This window comes from Engystomops pustulosus, chromosome 8, assembly GCF_040894005.1.
Source record: "Engystomops pustulosus chromosome 8, aEngPut4.maternal, whole genome shotgun sequence".
In the NCBI taxonomy this organism is placed as follows: Eukaryota; Metazoa; Chordata; class Amphibia; order Anura; family Leptodactylidae; genus Engystomops; species Engystomops pustulosus.
The window spans coordinates 59,290,320-59,316,139 of record NC_092418.1 but is presented as its reverse complement, the minus strand read 5'-3'; the positions used below and the strand labels follow the sequence as shown (position 1 = coordinate 59,316,139).

Below are 25,820 nucleotides of genomic sequence, written 5' to 3'. Positions count from 1 at the left end.
GAGTGACGTCACTCCAACGGAACCGTTTAGTGGGCTGCAGCCACCGGCCGGGGCTGCTCCGCATTATTGCTGACTTATTCGAAGTGCACCACTTGTAGAACCTCATCTATATACCAATTTCTTGGATGCAGAAACCTCCTTTGACCATTCAGGTGAATAACAGGAATGCTCCATCACAGGTACCACATTCGCTATCATACAGTTAGGGCCAGAAATATTTGGACAGTGACGCAAGTTTTGTTATTTTAGCTGTTTACAAAAACATGTTCAGAAATACAATTATATATATATATATATAATATGGGCTGAAAGTGCACACTCCCAGCTGCAAAATGAGTTTTCACATCCAAATCGGAGAAAGGGTTTAGGAATCATAGCTCTGTAATGCATAGCCTCCTCTTTTTCAAGGGACCGAAAGTAATTGGACAATGGACTCTAAGGGCTGCAATTAACTCTGAAGGTGTCTCCCTCGTTAACCTGTAATCAATGAAGTAGTTAAAAGGTCTGGGGTTGATTCCAGGTGTGTGGTTTTACATTTGGAAACTGTTGCTGTGACAACATGCGGTCAAAGGAACTCTCAATTGAGGTGAAGCAGAACATCCTGAGGCTGAAAAAAAAAAAGAAAAAATCCATCAGAGAGATAGCAGACATGCTTGGAGTAGCAAAATCAACAGTCGAGTACATTCTGAGGAAAAAAAGGAATTGACTGGTGAGCTTGGGAACTCAAAAAGGCTAGGCCGTTCACGGATGACAACAGTGGTGGATGATCGCCGCATACTTTCTTTGGTGCAGAAGAACCTGTACACAACATCAACTGAAGTCCACAACACTCTCCGTGAAGTCCGTGTATCTGTCTCCAAGTCAACAGTAAAGAGAAGACTCCATGAAAGTAAATACAAAGGGTTCACATCTAGATGCAAACCATTAATCAATTCCAAAAATTTGCCGAAAAACACCTCAAGAAGCCAGCTTAGTTCTGGAAAAGTATTCTATGGACAGAAGAGAAAAGATCAACCTGTACCAGAATGATGGGAAGGCACACCACATCCTCTGTAAAACATGGTGAAGGCAGCGTGATGGCATCGGCATGCATGGCTTTCAATGGCACTGGGTCACTTGTGTTTATTGATGACATAACAGCAGACAAGAGTAGCCGGATGAATTCTGAAGTGTACCGGGATATACTTTCATCCCAGATTCAGCCAAATGCTGCAAAGTTGATCGGACGGCGCTTCATAGTACAGATGGACAATGAACCCAAGCATACAGCCAAAGCTACCCAGGAGTTCATGAGTCCAAAAAAGTGGAACATTCTGCAATGGCCAAGTCAATCACCAGATCTTAACCCAGTTGAGCATGCATTTCACTTGCTCAAATCCAGACTTAAGACTGAAAGACCCACAAACAAGCAGGACCTGAAGGCTGCGGCTGTAAAGGCCTGGCAAAGCATTAAGAAGGAGGAAACCCAGCGTTTGGTGATGTCCATGGGTTCCAGACTTACGGCAGTGATTGCCTCCAAAGGATTCGCAACAAAATATTGAAAATAAAAATATTTTGTTTGGGTTATGTTTATTTGTCCAATTACTTTTGAGCTCCTAAAATGTGGAGTGTTTGTAAAGAAATGTGTACAATTCCTATATTTTCTATCAGTTATTTTTGGTCAACCCTTCAAATTTAAACGTTACAATCTGCACTTGAATTCTGTTGTAGAGGTTTCATTTCAAATCCAATGTGGTGGCATGGAGAGTCCAACTCGTGAAAATTGTGTCACTGTCCAAATATTTCTGGCCCTAACTGTATATATTACTAGGACAGCGCAGGTGTATTCTATACCCAATAGCATTTTTATATGTCTAAATACATACAGAAGTACATTGCACATACCCATGATCTATTTTCTACCCACATCTGGTGTAAGAGGTCCCCGATGCGCATTTCGGCACAAGCCTTCGTCTGGGGGTGTTGTGTGTATGGCAGCACTGGGTGTTTATGGTGGCCGCGGCCTATGGCGAAAACGCTCACACCTGTCCGAGATTAATAATATCGTCCGAACGGTACTATGGGGCGCACGCCGTCCGAAGAGGACACACCTCCCACCTGTATCCTGCCCCATGCACGTGACCGAACACGTGACTGTGACGTCACGGTGGGACGCATTATGTGGGCTGCGGATCAGGTGATCGGAGGGTTCCAACATCGTGCGCACCCGAACGGAAAATGACAGGAGGGAGGTCGCGGCTACATTGCAAAAAACTATGGTGAGAGCAGGATTTACTGAAGGACAGGAAAGAATGTGGCCTTACATATAATAACTAAAAAGGAAGGATGATGGGACCAAAAGAGTTAAATACATAGACGGTTAGTTGTGACATGTACTTGGTTACACCACATGGTTCGATTCATGAACATCCATATTTGTGATAAGTAATTGGTGACCCAAATTACATATATTTCATCATCACAAGGGAAATTGTGAAAATTATAAATAAAAAAATACAGAATATATATGTGTGTCGATACATGTTTGCAATTTATTCTCCCAGATTGAGAGGATATGGCCCACAAGAAAGGGGCTGTAAAAGGAAAATGACACAAAACCAGAGACCAGGAGTGCAACCACGGGAACTCAATTGAAGGTAATCAATTTAACGAATCATGAACTATCTGTAGATGAAATCCGTGTTTTGGAAAGGGTCGGTATGGACCGCGTCGTATTTTGGGCGCAGTACATAGATGAAATCCTGGTCATCTGGAGGGGCACTGCCCAACAATTGGATGCTTTCATCCAGAAACTAAATAACAATGTAAATATCAGGCTTACATACAAATATGATGCTAACAAAGTCGATTTCTTGGATGTTCTTTTAGAAAAGGACACATTCGGATACCTCCAATCTGATGTACATAGGAAGGCAATGAATGCCCTATTGCACGCATCATCTTCCCACCCTCCACAAACTATCTCGGCAGTCCCCATAGGACAATACCTACGGATGAGGAGAATTTGCTCTACAGCTGAGTCTTTTGAGCACCGGGCACAAGAATTGCGACAAAGATTCAGGAATCGTGGGTATAGTCATAGATTCTTGAGGAAGGCCTACAAGAGAGCCAAACAAACAGACTTCAAGAATGGAGTTACTCTACCCAGAGAAAAAACAAACAAAAAGAAGACCAAAAGGTAAGATTTATCACAGATTACCATTCCCAGTGGAAACAAATGAAGCACATTTTGGAGCGCTTTTGGCCACTATTAAAATCTGACTCCACTTTACAAAAATACATCCCGGAACACCCTGGCATAGCGGTGTTAGAAGCCATTATGAGAACACAAACAACTGCACCTTCCTAAACACAAAAGGCCCCAAATGGGGATGTAAGCCATGTGGTCGATGTGTGGCATGCCCCAATATTATCCAAAACTCAAAAGTTACTCAGACCTATAAAATTACACATTCCATCACATGTACTACAAAAACAGTAATTTACCATGCCACCTGCCCCTGTGGTCTGGTCTACATAGGCCTGACCACTAGGGAATTAAAAGTCAGGGTTCGCGAACATGTTTGCGACATAAAGGCAGCTCAGGATCCGGATTTATGTACAGATGAACTCCCAATAGCCAGACATTTTAGGGACAGGCATGATTGCAACCCCAAGTACCTTCAAGTTTGTGACATCGATCACATTAAAAACAACATCAGGGGAGGCCCGGTGGCACAAAAATTGGCACAGTGCGAGACCAAATGGATTTGGACCCTGAAAACTTTAAGCCCATTGGGCTTAAACGAATCAATGAGCTATGCACCCTTCCTCTGACCTCCGACCCAGTCATCACTGGGTTTTTAACCTGTATATAGAGTTCAAGTTTTATATCACATCATTCTTCTGTAAATAAGAATTATTAATTTGTATTTTGTCTTATTTTCATTAGCAGGTTTCATATTCAATTACCGCAATATTGTTTGAGCATTGGACTGTAAAGAGACGGGCCACATGATATTTTGTCATCAACATCATTAACCACTCATGGACCTACTCACGGATGACATAACTGTAGAATTGGTGCAGTCACATGGGTTTGTTCACTTTATTTCAGCTCCTACCACTTGTTATAGCCATTAATTACACCTGCCACACACTGCACAGTCCCTCACTTTAAAAGTATAGGCAGTGGCCGTCTGTCCTGTGCGTGGCGACACACCATCGACGCAAGACTGGCGTCCTTGGTCTGCCGCCCTCCACAGGACGACACAGGATGCAAACATCTCTCCCCCTGCACTTATTCATCTTTTGTAGACCTGTCCTACATATTGTTATTTGTAGCCCGTTTTTTATCATAATTTCTTTATCACAATATTTTTCCCTGTTGTGAGTCACCTAACCACTTTTTGTGCTACCGATTTGCCTCCACACCCACAGCTATACACTCACTGTATGTACTCATTCAATGACACCATTGCTCATCACTTACCCACACCACCACATTTTGTTCACTTCGTGCACATATGAATACTTACCATCTATTAATTTTCACAGCACATTCCCATTCATTCATTCATTCATTCATTCCTTGTATCACATTCCTATTCACATTATGAGCAATTTCACATCATCTGCACTGGCCCGACACTGTCTGCACCAACCCACATCCTTTGTAGGCGTAACACACTTATTGTACACTTGGGTTTGTGTAACAAATTGTTTTCAGATTGGGTTTGTTGACACGTTGTTTACATATAGGGTTTCGTTAACAAATTGTTAGCATTTTGCATTTTTACATAAATATTGCTATCATAATAAAATTTTGTTAATAACCCGGTATGCAATTTTTCCATCACGACAAAAAAATTTTATGTGATTTTTTTTTTTTTTTGTGACAATATAACGTATCTATGAAATCTGTATATTAACAATCAATTGCAAATATGTATCAACACACATATATATTACAATATACAATTTCCCTTGTGATGATGAAATATATATATATATATATGTGTAATTTGGGTCATATATTACAATATATACAATTTCCCTTGTGATGATGAAATATATATATATATATATATATATATATATATATATATATATATACACATATATATGTAATTTGGGTCACCAATTACTTATTACAATTCATCACAAATATGGATGTTCATGAATCGAACCATGTGGTGTAACCCAGTGCATGTCACAACTAACCGTGTATGTATTTAACTCTTTTGGTCCCATTATCCTTCCGTTTTTAGTAAGGCCACATTCTTTCCTGTCCTTTAGTAAATCCTGCTCTCACCATAGTTTTTTGCAATGTAGCCGCGACCTCCCTTCCGTCATTTTCCGTTCAGGTGCGCATGCGCCCGATGTTGGAACCCTCCGCTCACCTGATCACCCTCTGTCACGTGCATGGGGCAGGATACAGGTGGGAGGTGTGTCCCTTCGGACGGCGTGCGCCTGATAGTACCGTTCGGACATTATTATTAATCTCTGACAGGTGTGTGAGCGTCTTCGCCATAGGCCGCAGCCAGCATAAAAACCCAGTGCTTCCATACACACAACACCCCCAGACGAAGGCTTGTGCCGAAACGCACGTCGGGGACCTCTTACACCAGACGTGGGTAGAAAATAGATCATGGGTATGTGCAATGTACTTCTGTATGTATTTAGACATATAAAAATGCTATTGGGTATGTGCAATATGCTCCTGTACACCAGTATGTAACATGATTAGACCTGTGTACGAGTGTCTGTTTACAGGCAACAGTGCAATCTTTTGCAAAGAATGTGGGCACTAAAATAGAAACTGTCTCAGATTGTTAACAAGAATTTGTAAACAATTTGTTAACAAAATGCAAACAATTTGTTAATGAAACCCTATTTGTAAACAACGTGTCAACAAACCCAATCTGAAAACAACCTGTTAATACAGACCCAATCTGTAAACAATTTGTTACACAAACCCAATTTGTAAACAACTTGTCAACAAAAACAATTTAATTCAATTTGCTTGTCTCGATATAATATTCAATTACAATAGTTGAAGACCAATGTTTAAGACTTTTAAAAACATATTCATGCATAAAAAAATAGCGATTATATGTAGACAAAAGACGCAATTATACTTAGACAAAGAAGTAAAACATGAAATCCTTTTTTAAGGTACTTTTATAAAATTCCCAAAAGGGAAAGAAAAAATGGTTCGCAGATATTTGATAGATGAAATCTATATTTGTTGATTAACATATATGTGTTGAGGTTTACGACCAAGGGGTAAGTATTCCAGGAGGTTTGTGTTTTCAGGTCATAGGGCCCTATGCCTGTAATACACGTTTTTGTATAAAAACATAAAATGAAAATGAAAAATAAAAAATAGACAATAAAATTAGTTTCTTTGAGCAGCTTTCAATCTTTTAAGACCATTTTAGCCTTCATGTGGTACCTTTTATGGTTTGTAATATGCGACTGTTTGTTATATTATTTGGCACTCACGGTTAGTTGATGTTCAGCTGGGCTGATGTTAGTGTTTCTTAGCGGGACCGTGTTGCCTTTTTCTGCGGGTTCCGATCACCAGCTATGTCTATTTCGCCGCTTTGTCGTCCCAGGGGACGTTATGTAGAGTGTCTCTGGGCTGTGCAAGCTGGATGCGGCGAAATAGACATAGCTGGTGATCGGAACCCGCAGAAAAAGGCAACACGGTCCCGCTAAGAAACACTAACATCAGCCCAGCTGAACATCAACTAACCGTGAGTGCCAAATAATATAACAAACAGTCGCATATTACAAACCATAAAAGGTACCACATGAAGGCTAAAATGGTCTTAAAAGATTGAAAGCTGCTCAAAGAAACTAATTTTATTGTCTATTTTTTATTTTTCATTTTCATTTTATGTTTTTATACAAAAACGTGTATTACAGGCATAGGGCCCTATGACCTGAAAACACAAACCTCCTGGAATACTTACCCCTTGGTCGTAAACCTCAACACGTATGTTAATCAACAAATATAGATTTCATCTATCAAATATCTGCGAACCTTTTTTTTTTCTTTCCCTTTTGGGAATTTTATGAAAGTACCTTAAAAAAGGATTTCATGTTTTACTTCTTTGTCTATGTATAATTGCGTCTTTTGTCTACATATAATCGCTATTTTTTTTATGCATGAATATGTTTTTAAAAGTCTTAAACATTGGTCTTCAACTATTGTAATTGAATATTATATCGAGACAAGCAAATTGAATTAAATTGTTTTTTGTTAACAAGTCATTTACAATGTATTGTTTACAGATTTTTGTTGACAAGTTGTTTACAAATTGGGTTTGTGTAACAAATTGTTTACAGATTGGGTCTGTATTAACAGGTTGTTTTCAGATTGGGTTTGTTGACACATTGTTTACAAATAGGGTTTCGTTAACAAATTGTTTGCATTTTGTTAACACATTGTTTACAAATTCTTGTTAACAATTTGAGTCCGTTTCTATTTTAGTGCCCACATTCTTTGCAAAAAATCTGTGTATATTTGTTCCTTTTTTGGTGAAAAGGTCTTGATGGTAGCACAAGGTTGGAAATTGATAAGTGCCACTACAATATCCCCAAACAGTGCAATCTTGGAGGAAGGTATCTGTGGAACTATATAATCCGTGCACTTTCAAGCACTCGACACTTTCCTTGACTGAATCTACATCCTGGATACTTGCCCTCTTACGCACTATGCACTTTCTAAGCTGTCCCAAATGTCTTGTAAATCGATTCTGCTATTTTTAGTATGAAATGGTCCCATGTATCACCCTGGATTATCTGGTCGTATATTTTGCTGTAGTGTCCTTGTTCCTCTCAACCAAGATCAACCTGTTTAGTATCTTTTTTTTTAAATGTCTGTTCATTATGTATTACGGTATTTCAATAAAGATGTATTGTTACATATAAGGCAGGTAAATTGGCTTCTGTGTTCTCTAGATAAATTACACACAGAACCTAACACCAACTTCGGTCTTTTATTCTTTATATCCCTGGACATATTTCTTGCGTTTCATGATTCACTGGTTTCACCATCATAAAGGGGCACTTTCCAGCATCCAATTTTTGTACCCTCTGGTTTGTAATCTACTTGTTATTTTTGTGATTTCTTTTTCATAATCTTCATTATTACTACAATTACGCCTTGCCCTAGTCATTTCACCCACTGGGATTGATTTGATTGTATGTTGTGGGTGTTGGCTATTCCCAAATAGGATAGTGTTGCCTGCCGTAGGCTTTCTGAAGGTACTTGTTTTGATTGGGTCCTCTGGTATACCCTCTCATTGCAAATCCAAAAATACCATTGTTCTGGGATCCACACAATGGGTGAACTGTAAACCATATTCGTTGTGGTTGACATACTCCATGAAGACACATCGCCACCCCAAATGATCAGGATGTAGTCGATGTATCTGCCATACCACTCCACGCAGGTACCAAAAGGGTTGTTCGGGCTGTAAATAACAGATTCCTCGCCAACACTAAGTTGGCTAAGGATGGGGAAAACTTTCCCCCATACTTACACCCCGTGTCTGCAAGAAAAACCTTGAATAAAACAAACTGAGACATAATTTTTTTTATGTTTTGGTTCAAGGTGTTTCTTGCAGACACAGGGTGTAAGTTTGGCGGCAAAGTTTCCCACCCTTAGCCGAATGATGGATCACTTGATGACATCATGTGACCGGGATCCCGAGAATAGTATCGGGTTACCAAGCCAACGGAGTACATAGCTTCGTAAAAAATGTCCACGGCGACAAGCATCTACTAATGTTACGTTATACTGCAGATAGCGATCAATGTTATGCTAGGTACAGTGAAACTTTAAACATTTATGTACAGAAATGTATTTATTTGTGTTAAAAAGTTATATTGAGACTGTATTTGATTTGAGACTGAGTTATCTCACGTGACATATTGGAGTTCCTACCTCAAGTCTCGGTCAGCAAGGCACATCATGTCTCCACTTTATTCCTCCTTCATAAAGTGTACTATTTAAGATGGGATGTAGGGTTGATGACACTTGCTTGAGATGTCAAGAGTCTGGGGCTGGTTTAGTGTTCCTGATGGGGAACTGCCTTCGATTAAGGAGATACTGACAAGAGGTGCTGCAAGTTGTATATGAGACTAATATACCTTATTTGGGAATAGTGTGTTTTCTTTGGTATTTTTCTGATGTCTGTGTAATGCAGAGTCACAAGATAGCAATTTTGCGATCCTCTCCCTCCTACTATCTTTAGAATTTAAAAGTTGAGTAAGTCTATATTCACACTGCTGTTGCCCGTTGTACCGTAGTACGGCGGCCACACGGCGGCACCGGAGCTGCACTGTACCGCTCCTGTAGGGTGCCGTGAGTCCATTTCGATGTATATCGGCCATATATACGCCCCCCTTACATTCGTGTGAATATAGCATTAATATGTCTCTACGACTGAAGAAATATGTGTACCAAAAATGTATTGTTATACAGAAGTTTGAGGCTCTATGGGGCCCTTGGTTTGGCTACATTGATGTTGGTGAGGGATAGAATATTTCTTATCCTCCTGGGTTGAACTTTTATGTTAGTGTATTGCTAGAACTTGTGGGTCTTCAAAAAGCTTTGCCCTTGCTCTTCATATGTTAAAGCACATTATTGTATGTACAGCTATTCTTTTCTTCTGTTTCATTTGTAGATTGAAGATTTCATATAGATGAAGGAGATCTAGAAATTTCATACCTTACCTGTGGGTGCTAGTATTTTAATGGGCTAAAATCTATTGACCAAGTTAACTGAGTAGTTAATTTTTTTTTTTTTTTTTGTTTCTTTCAGGTTAACTAGTAACAGATTGCAAATCATTTTGCAACATTTGGTAAGTACAAAATATATATGCATTCAATTAATTTTGATCATCAAGTAAACTTGTTCAATAATTTTTGTTTAAAGAATATTCTAAAAAAGGTTCCCTTCCACTCCAAATAAGGGGAAACTTAAAACAATGGGGCAAATGTATTAAAGGGGTTGTCTTAGTTAGAAAACTGTAACAGGTTGGCAGGGGAGGGCTTTAAAAAAAAAAAAAAAAAAGCTCTACTACAACAACCTCTAGGCGGGCTAGCGTGCCCACCTGTCTCCTGTTCGAACGCTGTATGGCGTGAAGTTTTCCAACATATGTGATAGCAAGGCATCTACACTATTAACTGGGATCGCAATAGTAACAATCTCAGCTGTTTACCCCTTTAGACACCATGATCAAATGCAGGTACAGGGGTTATGATAATCTGTATGGCAACTCTGTGGTCTGATGAAGGAACCCAAGGCTGCCCTCTATAACTACCTGCTAGGTCCTGCCAGGACCTGCACAGAGCAGTGCAAGTGTCAGCCTTTGCATCTTCATAGGTGGACTGATCTAATATACTGACATATGATTGCCTCTTCAAGTCCCAAAGTGGGACAAAAAAGAAATTAGAATAAAAGTACCCTAAATGTCCAAAATTGCATAAAAAAGTGAAAAAAATTACTGAATCTATATAGTTTCATAGTTTATACGGTTGAAAAAAGACACTTGTCCATCAAGTTCAACCGAGGAAGGGTAGGGATTGGATGAGGAAGGGATTTAGGGGAAACAATCCTATATAGCATAACAATCAATGTTATTTAGGTGTAAAAAGGCATCTAGACCCTTCTTGAAGCTCTCCGCTGTCCCTGCTGTGACCAGCGCCTGAGGCAGGCTATTCCACAGATTGACAGTTCTCATAGTAAAAAAGCCCCGTCGCCTCCGGTGATTAAACCTTGGTTTCTCCAAACGGAGACAGTGCCCCCTCGTCTTTTGATTTGATTTAATCTGGAACAACTTACCACCATATTTTTTGTATGGACCATTCATATATTTATATAAATTAATCATGTCCCCTCGTAGTCGTCTCTTTTCCAGACTAAATAAATCTAGTTGTTTTAATCTTTCCTCATAACTAAGACCCTCCATACCCCTTATCAGTTTTGTGGCTCTATGGTAAACAGCCCAAAATAACACTGCAAAGATGATGCTCAAACAAAAAACATGATACAAAGTGTTCAAAAAGTCACATTTGCCGCATCATGATACCAATAAAAAGTTCAATTTGTCCCTCAAAAAATAAGCTGTAAAACGGCGCTATCAACAGCAACAGTTGAGCTTCTTAGAAGACCATAGCATCAAGGGATTTTTTTTAGCTCCAAATGAGTAGAACTAGTCATACATGAAAAAGCTATATACATGGGATATCCTTGTAATTATACTAACACATATAACATACGTAACATGATGTCTTTGGTGTATAAAACAAAAAATAAAGTTAAAAATCAAAAACCACTTTTTGGAGGTTTTACTGCCCTACTATCTTAGGAGGTTAAACAAACCCAACATAGCACCTAAGATCTGTTCCAGCAAAATCTGGCCTCTAAAATCCAGCACATTATGATGCAGTGGTGTCCCTACATGCTGATGTCATAGTGTTTGCGCGGGCAAAGCGCATAGACCTGTCTATGCCTGCACTGCCGGTAGGAGAGGTGAGGATAAGGGCTGCAGGGAGCTCTATAGGATAAGTAAATGAGATTATTATTTTTATTTTTGCCCTTATACAAATCCCTGGTCAGACCACACATGGAATATTGTGTACAGTTTTGGGTACCAGTGTATAGAAAGGATATAGTAGAGCTGGAACGGGTGCAGAGAAGAGCAACCAGGATTATTAGGGGAATGGGGGGATTAGAATACACTGACATATTACAAAATTTGGGATTATTCAGTTTAGAAAAAAGACGACTGAGGGGAGAGCTCATTACAATGCACAAATACCTGAACGGACAGTACAAGGATCTCTCCAAAGATCTTTTTATAACTAGGCCTGTGACCAGGACAAGGGGGCATCCTCTACGCCTAGAGGAGAGGCGATTTTACCATTCTTATAGATTTTTTTTATCTGGGGCTCAAACCCCTAATCATTGTAAGGTGACTTTCAAATTATAGAGTCTTTGTATTCCAGCTTGGAATGGAGTAAACCAGCAAAGACACATTGTTCTTTTATGAAGAATTACCTCAAGACTGTTACTTTATTGTGGGACTGACACATTTATAGAAAACCATAAGGCACTTTACATAAGGCGTGTAAGTAGGAAAGCAGCAACTATAATTGGGTGTTCTCACCCAGGAAATGTAACACTATTGGATGTAAGCACACAAAGGAATGTAGAACCATTGGCTGTCTTCACATAAACCAAATGTCCAGATGTTCACGTGGATACCTTCCACTAGGTGGTGCTAGCGAGCGCTAAGTCTTTGTGTGCTGAGGGGCACACCCAAACTTTAGTTATCACTACACAAAGTTATATGAAATGAATGCTGAGTCTTTAAAATGTCCGACAATATGTAAAATGGCGTCTGAGTCCAGTGTAATATCTTTAACATTTCCCCCCTTTTGAGCTTTGCATGGCCTGTAACTTTTGTCCAGGGTGACCTCCCCAAACTCCAGTTACCCACAGGTAGGATAAGCCCTTACCTGCTGGCCTTGTTAACTCTTCACCAGATCCCCTGGAGGCCAGTCACTCGGGGGTTACAGGCCTGCATACTCAAATCACATAATTGTGTTTCCATATTTATGGGTTTATTAACAGGCTGGTTCTTCAACAAGGCGGTATCCTCCACACTGGGACTTCTCCTGTCATGGTTCTTACCACCTGGACGGCCATCTGGGACATGGGGGACTTGATGAGGGGGACCACACAACACGCAATAAGTGAAAAGAGCAAAATCACAATCCCCAATATCACCCCCACTTAAAGGAAACCCTTCCAATCCCCCAACTACAAAGTGAAGGACAAAGTGTCCACCCCAGAGTTTCTCTTGAGTTCCCTGGACAGTCCTTAAATCTCTTCAAGTGCATGGGTAATGGATCCATAGGGAGCGATGTCATCCGGGATGTAACAAGCCACTCCCACCATCTTACAGACTCCTCCCTTCTCAGCAAAGATCATGTTCCAAAGCTGTGCGGTTCTGGAAAGCATCTCGGATATAATCACAAATCTCTCTAGCTTCAAAGACGTGGCACTGGTCAGCAGGACTTGGAAAGGACCATCTTAGTGAGACTCCAGACTCTCTCTCTGGTGTCTCTTTACCACCACGTAGTCTCCTGGCTTCAGGTTATGCGTTCTGAGGTCTCTGTCTGGATCTGAAAAGGGATCAGAAACTCTTTTGCGGACCTTTTCCAAGGCCTGGCTCAACTGTGTGACATGTTCCACCTGGTTTCCTGCCATCAACTATAGGGCCTGTGGAAAGTAGAGGCCTAGTCTGGGTGCACAGCCAAAAAGTACTTCAAAAGGGGACAATCCCATCTTTCTGTTAAGGGTGGTCCTAACTGAATGGTGGGCAGCAGGAAGGCACTCACGCCATGGTTTCCCTGTTACTTCCATGGCCTCCCGGATCTCTAACTTAAGAGTGCTGTTTAGTCTCTCAAACCCACCACTAACATGGGAAGGGCAAGGGGTGTGCAGGGCCTGTTCTACACCCAGGAGGGACAAGGCTTTCAGTCTTTACCTGTCCAGTGAAGTTGGTTCTGCGACCGGACTCTATGGTCTCTGGAAGTCCAAACCTGCAGAAAAATCTCACTCGCCACCTTCTTGGCTACGGCTCTGGCAGTAGCCTTGGTCGTGGGAAAAGCTTCTGGCCACCCTGGAAAGAGATCAAAGCACACAGGCACGTACTCCTACGTACCACTTTTGGTAGCTGGATAAAATCAATCTGCAGTCTTTGGAAGGGATACAGCGGCTTGGGTGTCACCTTCTGTGGGGTCTTTACCACCTTACCTGGGTTGTGGCGGGCACAGACTATAAAAGCTTTCACTAGTCTAGTGACAGGGGTAGTAATGCCCGGGGCAAACCACTTATGGTTTATGAGCACTAGCATGTTGGATGTGTATGTGTCCGTAGGCTACTTGACTTACTGTCGGGTGCAGGGCTCTGGGCAGGCACACCCTCTCTCCCAGCATCCAGGTCCCATCGGCATCTGGGCTCCAGCTTTCCTCCACACTTCCTTCTCTTCTGATGACTCTCGGGCCACCAGGGACTGGAACACCTGTGGATCAAACTTTTAGCTCAGTACTCACCGCTGAGACTTCAGGACAGTCTCTGGGCTCCATCTGTGCAGCTGCCTTAGCCATCCCGTCAGCCACATACTTGCCCTTGGCTTGTGGAGTTACCAAATTGTGTGTGGTTTAACTTTTACTATCCCCACCTCTTGTGGAAGTAAGAGAGCATCCATGAGCTCTTTAACCAGTGTGCCATGCTTAAAGGGGGTCCCTGCAGAGGTGAGGAAATCTCTAGCCTTCCATATGGGTTCATAGTCGTGTTTAGACCCCAGGACTACACCTTGAGTATAGATGTTTGCCTTTTTACCTTTCACCAGCTGTAACACTTCCCTGAGTGCCGTCACTTCACCTCCAATGCTGACCTGTGTGGAGGGAGTGGTTCTGCTTGTACTACCTCATGTGCGCCACTGACCACTGTATATCCAGTGTAGAACCCTCTGTCTTCTCCTGCAGACCTGGAGCCATCTATGAGAAAAAAACTCAAGCACCCTTCTCCCCCCCCCCCCCTCTCTGAATCCTGGAACACTGGCGACAGATTGAAGGATTCAGAGCTGTGCACCTTATCAGTGTATCCTGGGGCATCAGGAGTGTACACTGGAGTCTGAGCTGTCTGGCCTTGGCTCAGATGCTTGGGCTGTACTTGGGTGAGGACACTGTGCAAGGTATGTGGGGTTTGCACAGTAACTGAGTGATCTAGGGTCTGGGATCAACTCACTGACCTTGCTGAGCAGATTGCTGGCTGCAGCTACTGACACATGAGGAGCTCCCTCACGACGGAGTCTAACCGGGCCTAATAGTGTGCCACTTGGGAGGCCACCACGTTCCTGAGCTAAGACACCTGTGGCCTAGTTACTCAGTGCAAAATAAAATAAAAGGTCTTATCCAATAGGATGTGCCTAGGGCCGGGGTAGACAGGATTTGCCAGCTTAAGGCTATGGAGATCATCAATTGCCTCCTGACTAAGGGCAAATGGAGAAGAGGCAATTCAATTATCAAGGGGCAACATCAGGCTCGAGGTAGACCTTATCCCAGGCCTGTAGGAACTGGCCAGTCCTAGAAGAGGCTTAGGGCCTCAGAACAGGGGCACATTCTGGACTGCCAGCTTTCTTCCCTCTGCCAGGTATCTGCCTGTGGCTGAGAAGCAGTGGCCTAGGAAGACCACCTTCTCCTGGCAGTACTGGAGTTTGTCTCCGGAAACTTTGCAACCCTTCTGGAACAGAAAACACATAAGGTCAATAAATGTATCCTGGCAAACAAAAACAGTAGGTCCTCCGCATACTGAAAAGGAGAACATCCAGTAAGGGGCTAGTCTGCCAGTCTTCTCCCTTTAGGGCCGTGGGGTATAGGCTGGGGGAGTTTTACCCCCCTTGTGGGAATCTGCATCAGATATACTGGAATACTACACTGGTAAAGGCAAATAGGTACTGGTAATCCTCATGTAGGGGCACAGAGAGGAAAACATTTGCCAACAGGGAAGAGTTCTACAATGAAAGGCACTAACTCTATTTGGGGGGGAGCTTTCAGAAGAGGGGGACTATTCTTGCTGACATCCTTGTCAATTACCACCCCCCTTGTCCTGCCCCGTTGGGGCCGTCTACGTTTCCTAGAGTGTGGGAAGTCACTTCAGTAATGTCTCCTCCCCGTTGGCGGAACCCAACTTTCTCTCAGTCTCACTTTGGCGTGGTCTGTGAAACTGGACTCTGTTCTTCCTGGCTTTCTGTCACAAGTCTGCCAGAGACGTCTCTAGTCTGCTAACACCGGTCTCCGCTTTATCTCATCTAGACATATAGGATTCTCTCAACCATCTCTAGTTCAGTGTTCTGTGCTCTCTATAAAGTTCTGGCCAGACTCCAAGTCTCAAACAGAAGTCAGGTACACTTGTGTTGGTTTTTAATCAAAAAGGAACAAAAGTCAGTTATAGGCCCTGTAATACAGTTCGGAGGCTTGTTCTTGCTTAGTCTGTTCGTGGGGTATACAGGAGGAGTCACATCATACTGTCTTTTTGTATTCTTATCACAAGCAAATTCCTTTAAGTCTTTTAGATTGTCAGCTCTGTTTCTCCCACTCAACACAGATGCTTTCTGTGTGCTTCAAGGCCACTTCTCACAGACACAGATAAGGCAAAGCCCAGCTGCACAGCTGCCCACAGATCTGACCCTGATTAACTCTTTCAACTCCAGAAAGCAAGTACCAGAGACATTGCAATACTTTTTCTATTAATTTTTCTGCAATTGTCAAGATTAAATAATTTTTAAAATCAAATAAACAAACAGCATTGCACACTCAAGACCCTTAGCAAATGTTTGAAATTGGTGAAAATATTCACCTGCCGGCATTTTATCTCAAACATCCGCCAGGACGCCTCAAGGGTGACTCAGCTGCTATCCTACAACCAGCCTTTATGGGTGCCTGAGTAGAGTCATAGGCAATTAACTTTCAGGGACTTGAAGGAAATATACTGTCTTAAGACGGCCACCACTAAAAAGAAAAAATGGTAGGGCGTGTCATCTTCTCTAACCCCCAGATACGGGGGTGGAGTCTAAGAGGGTGCTGGTCTGCATTCCAAAATATTTTTTTCTTTTTCTTTTTTTTTAATGGGCACTCTCTAGGATTCCTCTCCCTCTGTCCTGGTCCATCTGTAGTCACTGGTCTAAGTCTCCAGTAATCAACCCCATCCACTTTCCTTTGTCATTAACTCTCTACTTACACCAAAACAACCTTCTGCCTGGGTGTGCCACTTTTTGTCTTTGAGCCAGCCACCATTTTCATCAAGTGCTTTCTCCCAGCTTTGCACACACAGGGGATCATCTAACATACCCTAAAACTTCAATACCTCATAACTTCCTTTTACCCACTCTTTACCTTTCCTGTGTGACACTGTCAGTTGCCTTTTTAGGTCTGCAGTGTCCAGCTACAGTCTTACTTTGCTCACTACCCATTTTGTGGCATCTGTGGAATACCTGATTTTGTTCAAAGGCTATAGATATCCTCTGTAGACACAGCTCCAGACTAACCCGCTAACTATCAGTAAGTACAAATTAGAGACCTTCACACAATATTAAAGAAATCAAGGAGAACGCTCAACTGTAAAATTCCCGTCAGTGTCCCTCTTGTCTCTACTGTCCTTACTGCATCACGGGGCCGATCCCAATCCCGAAGGAAAGATACGTAAATTTGGCCAGAATTTGTCTCTGCACACTTCCAGATTCTATCAGCGCTTACATGAACAAAAATCTCAACACCATCACAAACTTTCTGAACTACATCAACAATTCACAAGAGGGCACTGCAGACCTTTTTCTACAACATACATAGTCACGTCCAGTCTCTGTCAATCACCTTACAAGAGATCCTTTGTCACAATTATAGTGAACATACTATTATATATGGACATGTAAGGCAAAGTACATAATATCACACAAGGAGATGACCTTACCCAGTCCCTTTCAGCCAGTGAAACAGAACTACAGTCAAGGTAGACAAAAATAGACTTGCCCCGACGAGCGCTCATTGTCAGTTCTGGTCACTGGCCACCTGGACTCTTGCGGAGGTCACCTCGATGGTCAGATGTCCATAAAAGTATGGCCACCCAAGGGAGGCCAATTCTTATAGATTTTTATCTGGGGCTCAAACCCCTAATCATTGTAAGGTGACTTTCAAATTTTAGAGTCTTTGTATTCCAGACATTTCATTATTATGGGAGGCCTTTGATGGGACATTTCATTATTATGGGAGGCAGCCACTGGGACATTTCATTATTATTGGAGGCTGCTAATGGGACATTTTATTGGTGAAGTCAGGCCACTGCTGGGCATTTTATTTAGGAGTAGTCGCTACATTTCCCTCCCTAGGCTTGTAGTCGAGTCAGTAAGTATTTGCAGTTATTTGTCGTAAAATAATGTACCTCATCTTTATACTTCAATATATAGGTAATTGACTCTGAAAATTGCTGCTCATTCTATCCTAGTATCAAAGTATGTAAGGCGGGAAAAAAACACACGTCCATCCTTTAAGAAATAAACAAATGTTTTTTCCCCATAACCTGTGATATTCTCCAGAAACTCATCCAGGCCTTTTTTGAACATGTACATAGAGCAAAAACAACCTATTAGATAGGGAGTTCCATAGTCCCATTGCTCTTACAGTAAAGAACCTTTGTCTATGTCGATGGTAGAATCGCCTCTCCTCTAGTCGAGGAGGATGCCCTCTTGTCCTGGTTACAGGCCTAGGTATAAAAAGATCTTTGGAGAGATCCTTGTGCTGCCCATTCAGCTATTTGTACATTGTAATGAGCAGTGTCGGACTGGAGTACCTTGGGCCCACCAGAGAAAACTTTTTGGAGGGCCCACCATGTAACAAGATAGACTACCAGTCTACTTCTAATTGAAGTTTAAGACTCGTTCTGGCGGATTTATTAGAAGCATCAAACATTAGATACAGGGCCAGAACCGAGGTCCATACATAACTGTATCATTCAGCCAAGCTCACAGCCATATATGTGTCCCCACAATGGCAGTTTGAATTTTACCCTAACTGTGTCCAATCATCGCTGGGAAAACCCCTTATTATGTTATACTTACTGTGTACATTGGCTTTAGCTCCATGTATGCCTCTGTACTGTGGCTGTAGCTCCATGTATGACTGTGTACTGTGACTGTAGCTCCATGTATGGCTGTGTCCTGCAGCTGTAGCTCCATGTAAGACTGAGCACTGCTGCTGCAGATCTATGTGTGGCTTTGTACTGTAGCTGTAGCACTAGGTGTTGCTGTGTACTGTGACTGTAGCTCTTTAATTAAAAGTCTTGTTTTCTCCTTATAGGAAAAAGTAAAAGCGAGTCAGAGCACAGGAGAGCATTGAGGCCCCAGTATATAGACAGGACCTCCCCTCACCCCAGTATAGACAGACACAGGGCCTTACACTTACCATGCGCAGCAGCCGCAAGAAGTTGCTCTTCGACTTATTGAAGTGCAGACTGGTCTGAATGCCAGCGAGGACGTGGTGATGGCACAGACTGGGGTACGGCCATCGGGATAGGTATTCTGTGCTCTGGCGCGAGTGGACGCTATTTCCTCTCACGCCAGAGCACAGGACTTTGGTTTCCCCCGGACCAGCAGGGATAGGGAGCGGGGTCCTGCATGCGTTGGGTGCTGGATGCCAGGGCCCCGCAGGTGTCGGGCGCCGGGGCCCAGCAGGCATCGGGGCCAACCGGAGGATACTCCGGTGGGCCAGTCCCATGCTGGTAATGAGGTCTCCCCTCAGTCATCTTTTTTTCTAAACTGAATAAACCCAAATTTTGTAATCTGTCACTGTATTCTAGTCCCACCATCCCCCCTAATAATCTTGGTTGCTCTTCTCTTATCTACAGTAAACATTATCAACCATTTCTCTGCCCAGTCCTCAAGCTTCCACAAATCCCTCTGTAATGCTTAACTATCAACCTTAGTATTAATTACTTTACAAAAATTGGTATCATCTGCAAATATGAAACTTTGTAAACCCACTTCTTAGTCATTAATCTTCGTCTTGGTCATTAATAAAAATATTAAAAAGTGGCCCCAATACTGACCCCTGTGGCACTCCACTGGTAACTTCAACCGAATTTGAGAATGTGCCATTAATGTCGACCCTCTGTTTTCTATCACTAATTGCTTACCCAAATACATAGATTTTCTCCCCAGTCCCATCCGTCTCATGTTATGTACCAACCTTTTGGGGGTACTGTGTCAAGTGTCTTTGAAATGTCCAGATATACAACATCCACAGCGTCCTCCAGATCCAGTCTGGAACTTGCCTCCTCATAGAAGCTTATCCGATTAGTCTGACAGGACCGATCTCTCATAACCCCATGCTGATTCTGGGTTATAGGAACATTGAGATACTCCAGGATAGCATCTCTAACAAACCCCTCAAATATTTTCCCCACCACAGAAGTTAGACTCGCAGGTCTATAGTTTTAAGGATCGCTTTTTCATCCTTTTTGTATATTGGTACCACATTTGCTTATATGCCAGTCCTGTGGAACATAACTAGTCCTCAGGGAATCTTCAAAAATTAAAAATAACGATCTGTCTATATAGTTCATGTTCATCTTCATGTTTGTGAGGCAAAGAGAATTTACATCATTCCTCATAATGCCTTTCACCAGGGGATTTTCCTGGGTAAAGACGGTCGAGAAGGTGACTTCCAGTAGATTGGCCCTATCCTCATCTCCTTCCACAATGACTCCACGGTTATTCCTTGAGAGCCCACACTCTCCTTTTTTAGTTTCTTATCTTATCAAATATATACTTGAAAAATAATTTGGGATTATTTTTGTTCTCCTTGGCAATATGTCTCTCAGTCCTTTTTCTGCTTTTTACAGGATTTATTTTTCTGTCTATAATCCTTTAAAGCCTCATCGCTACCTTCATGTTTTAGCAGCTTAAATGCACTTCTTTCTCCCTTATTGCTCTCCTTACAAGACCAGTTAACCACATTGGCTTTTTCTTGTTTCTCTTATGCTTTTTCCACATATAGAATTGCAACATCCCCCACCGGGGCCTAGCCTTTTCTTGGGGCCTGGAGGCAGCCAGGACCCGCAATACCGGAGTGGCTGGCGGTTGCGGCCTAGGCACGCTAGTGTCACGGTGCTTGGTATGGGGACTGGAGGGCTGTCCTACAGCCTGGCAGGTCTCCAGCAGGTGGTGTTGGCAAGAAATGATGAGGGAGAGGCTGCCATAGTAGTTCTCCCTGGGGCAACCCTTTGGGGTCTGGAGTATGAGTCCCTGTGTAGTGGATAGGGTGCCCGTGATGGTGACAGCCGTAGTAGCAGGGACCAGGCGGAGGCAGACATTGTACAAAAGGAACTTACAGTTCTTTATTGGAACCGACAGGAACAATGGATAACGTGCCAAACGAATCTTGACAATGGTAGCAGGCCGGGGATGCACTTGGAGAGAGAACCACAGGGATTGATCACCAGCCTGGATGCAAGGGCAGGCTGGGAGAAAGCTGTGTCCTAGTAGGATACTTCAGCTTGTCCTAGGTTACTTCAGATATCATCCTTGAAGGTAGGATGATACCCTTTTACTCTCACTAACTCCTCAGAGCTCTACTGTCTCACTGCTTTGTCTGACTACTCTGCCTCACCTCACTAGACTGACTGTCTGACTCCACTCTCTAACGGCACACTCCTTATTCTCTCCCTGACTACTCTGACTGGACTGTCTGACTAACTAGTCTCTAGAACTTTCCTGACCAGGGGTTTTATTACTCCCACTGGTCAGGTGGTGGTTACTCCTCCAATTGCATCCCAGCTTACAATACAATATAAGAACAGGTATGATTGGCTGATGGAAAGACATCACATTAAACAATTAACTCCTGCCTTCCCAGGCAGAATCTACCGCTGCAGTGTTCCCCGTGTTGTGTAGTGACCTGCTGTGGGGTTGATCAGATTCCACACAGGTTGCGACCTACATATTGGGACGTATTCGCAAAAACCGCTCTGCCTTGCATCGGCAGGGGGGGTTGCAGAATGTTTTTCCCAAAGGCCTTTTATAGAATATTTATGAAAAAGTCCCATTTTCTTTGAGTGCATTTCTCTTTGAGAACATTTTCCCGGTTTATGCCTATAAGGTCTTCCCCTAGCTGCTGAAAATGTGCCATCCTGAAGTTTAAAGTGTTTGTTGCCCCTCCTCTAATGCTCTTAGTAAAGCGTAATATAAAATCAATGATATTATGATCACTATTACCCAGGTTCCCCCCAACATGTAATTTGTCAGGTCTGTTGGCTAGAATTTGGTCCAGCAGTGCCCCCACCCTCTTGTTGGCTCCAGTACTTGTTGTCTTTTGTTGTTGACAAAAAACTGCTACTTTTGAAGGACTGGTAGTTTTTGGCCCCCAGTCAATATCTGGGTAATTGAAGTACCCCATGATAAGTACGTCACCATGCTTTGAAAACACATCCATTTGACTTATCAGCCATTCCCCTGTTGCCACCATTTTACTTGGAGCCTTATATTTCCTTTCCCTCATCTCGACCCATAGGGACTCCACATTTTCATTTGCGTCACCGATGTCATCTCGCAGGAAGGCCTTGTGGCAAGATTTCACATATAAACAAACCCCTCCCCTTTTTTATTTATACGATCATTTCTAAAAAGACTATAACCATCTATAATAACCAAGTCTCACTGATACCCACTATATCATATTTGCACTCCAACATTAAGAGTTCCAGTTCCTCCATTTTGTTATCCAGGCTCCTGGCATTTGTGTACATGCACTTTATATGGTTTTCCCTGTTTCTTTGATTCTTATTCCCCAATCTTATTCCACCCCCCTTCCTCCCCATGTAATATGACTCTTCCCAGTACCCTATCTACACTCTCTTTTTTTTTTCCCTGCACAAGTGTAGTTGCCCTCCCCACAAGTCTCTGGTTTAAACACTCCTCTAACCTTCTAGCCATTTTGCCCTCAAAACCTCTGCACTCTCCCCATTGAGGTGCAGCTCATCCCTACTGTAGAGCCTGTAGCCTACAGCAAAGTCAGCCCAGTTCTCCATTAACCTAAAGTCCTCCTTCCTACACCAACTTTTAAGACTCTTATTTACCTCCCTAATCATTTTAAGGACCTTCCACCTACCTCTTACTTTGTCATTGGTGCCAATGTGAACCATGACTGCTGGTTCCTCACCAGTCCATCCCTGTAATCGGTCAACCCGATCCGCAACCTGCCGAGCCCGAGCACCCGGCAAACAACACACTGTTTGGTATGCACGGTCTTTGTGACAGATTGCCCTGTCTGTTCCCCTAAGGGCACATTCACATGGCCGTCTGCGGGGACGTACATGCGGCCGCAAATTTGCGGCCGCATGTATGTCCCCATAGACGGCAATAGCTGCGCGGCGCAGATGCGGTGCCACACATGTGTGGCACCGATCCGGCCCGCACACCGCAGAAAGATAGAGCATGCTCTATCTTTTGGCGTGTGTGCGGCCGTGCACCGCTATTCTCTATGGAGGGAGGAGGGGCCGCACGGCGGGCATACAGCGGTGTGAATGTACCCTAATAGTGGAATCTCCCACTACTAGCACCTTTCTTGCCTGACCTTGCCTGTGCTCCCATTCCCCTTACTGGAGCAGACAGTCCCCTGGTTGCTAGAGGCCACGTCTTGCTGCAGCATTTCTACCCCTGAGCTGATATCCCCTCATCCACCAGTTTGACAAACTTAGTGGGGTGCGCCAGATCAGGACTAGACTCCATGCAACTCTTCCATCTACCCCGCCTTCTACATGTTACCCAACTTTCTTCCGCCTCACTCTGCACCTCCATAATTCCATCCCCACACCCATCTACCCCAGAGAGTTTGTGCTCCAGGGGCAGCAAACCTCGCTCCATATTGTCAATTGCCCACAGCCTTGAAACTTGCTCATTTAGATCCAGAATCTGGGCTTCCAGATGAGCAATTTTCAAACATCTCACACAGCGGTATGCCCCTTCAAACAGTTGTTCAAGAAAAGCAAACATGGCACAGGATGTACACTGTGTAGCATTGCCAGTTATGAAGTACATTGTATTAAAGGGGTATTCCAGGAATAAGCATAATTCATATACAAATGGTACTCAAAATATAAGCTGATGTGTAATTAGTTGTTATTTAAAATTTTGCTCCCCTTAGCAGAAAATGCTGGTGACATACACTGTAATGAAGAATTAAAATGCTACTGGCCCTTTAATCAGTCCGTTAATTTCCCCTGCGCGGTCCGTTGTGGATCAGACACAGGACAGAAGATGGCCGCTGGTCACATGTCCACATCACATGTCCTGCACCTGCCTGGGCCGGTCATGTGATCAGCACTATGTTTGGCTGTAGTCGGTTCGTTGAAGCGCATCCAGTATGGGCCAGTGTTGTGGTGATGTGCAGGGATGGCAGTTACACATCATTACTATGGTAACAGAGCAAGAAAGTCTGTTATATCATCACCGGGAGCAGAGCATAAGTGGTGGGAGGAGTTACTGAGAACTAAAGGATCATGGAACTTGTAGTTTCCAGTGGCGGCCATCTTGGTGATAACTCGCCCTACTTTAGAGAGCCCATACATTTTGTAAATCATAAAATCAAATTATTTAAGCTCCGTTTTGTGACTAATGACATTGAGTATTGTTGTATTCATTTATTTATTTCATCATGGGTTTTTGTGTCAGACGTTCATATTCCCGGAATACCCCTTTAATCGGGAATACAATAGAAAATACGGAAGAAAGGAAGAATTCACAGAGAAAGTACCACAAAAATACAGCAGTTAACCTGCTATAGTCCCTCAATCTCAACCCCTTAAGGACGCAGCCATTTTGTAGCTTAAGGCTCAGTCCCTTTTTTTGTATTCTGACCTGCGTCTCTTTAGATGGTTATAACTTTTGAACACTGTTACTTATCTAAATGATTCTGAGATTTATTTTTTTCCCCCACATGTTGCACTTCATTTTAGTGGTAAATTGTGACTGATAAGTTTTGCGTTTATATACAATAAACTTGCTGAATAACATTTCCCATATGTCTACTTTTACATTTTCATAATTTTTGCAATGTCTGGATAATTTATTTTGATGTCACGCGACTTACAAATAGATTATCGATTTTCCGGATTTTCAGAATGTTGGGGATAAATACTGTTTTAAATGAAATTTTACATATTTAGCATTAAAACCCCCTATATAATCAACCCATTTTCAAATCTGCACCCCAAAAGCTATCAGAAACAGCTTTAAGGAAGATTGTTAACACCTTGAGATCTTCATAGTAATTTCCAAAAAACCAGAAAACCCACCATTCTATTTGTTTTGAAATTTCTCTCAATTTCAGAGATCCCCCACATGTGGCTGTGATTTGTTTTATGGGCCCACAGCAAGGCGCAGAATGGAAGGAGGGACCTGCAGCTGCCAGGATTTTAGTTTCCTCATTGGCCTATTTTGCAGGCTATAACATTTTCACTTTTTCGTTACTGGGGCCATGTGATGGCATTTTTTTTTTTTGCGGGATGAGAGGCTTTTTCCAGTTTTACCATTTTGCGGTTGATATCCCCTATGTTTGAAAATTTTGTAACTTTTTTTGAGGTCACGAGTAGAAAATCGTACTGGATTTTTTACTTTTTTTTTTTTTTTCGTGTTCACCATATAGCTTAATAATCATGTTTTCTTTATTCTTTGGGTCGATACCATTACGGGGATACCAGACTTGAATATTTTTTCTTATGTTTTACTAAATTTGCCAAATAAAACCCTAATGTGCGGGAAAATCTATTATTTTTGCATCGCTGTCTTCCAAGTGGCATAACATTTCTACTTTTTTGGCTACGGTTGATGGCTTGTTTTTTGCGGGATGCGTTGTACTTTACAACAGTATTATTCTGGAGTACATATGTTTTGTTGATCACTTTTTATTGCATTTTTTGTGGGATTCAAGAGGTAAAAATTATTATTTTTGGCGTGTTTTTAAAGTTTTTTTTTTTTTACGGCGTTCATCGTACGGGTTCAATATTTATTTAATTTTATTCCACGGATTGTTATGGACAGTACTATAATTGTGGGGTTTGTGTTATGATTTAGACCTTTTTTTGAGCGTTATGTCATTTTATATGTTTTGGGGCTTATTTGCATTTTTATTGATATATATATATATATATATATATATATATATATATATTATGTGTTATTTTTTATTGAAAAACTTTTTTA

At 42.3% G+C, this 25,820-nt stretch overlaps 1 protein-coding gene across 1 annotated transcript in view; it reads left to right on the top strand.

Moving 5' to 3' along the window:
- The first annotated feature begins 2,541 nt into the window (after positions 1–2,541).
- LOC140076144 (3-hydroxyisobutyryl-CoA hydrolase, mitochondrial-like) overlaps positions 2,542–25,820 on the top strand; it is a 219,233-nt gene continuing 195,954 nt past the window's right edge. Inside the window, exons 1-3 of the mRNA XM_072122651.1 lie at positions 2,542–2,636; positions 2,869–3,178; positions 9,818–9,857. Coding sequence (XP_071978752.1) covers positions 2,916–3,178; positions 9,818–9,857 — 303 coding nt within the window. The 5' untranslated portion in view covers positions 2,542–2,636; positions 2,869–2,915. The remainder of the gene's footprint in view (positions 2,637–2,868; positions 3,179–9,817; positions 9,858–25,820) is intronic.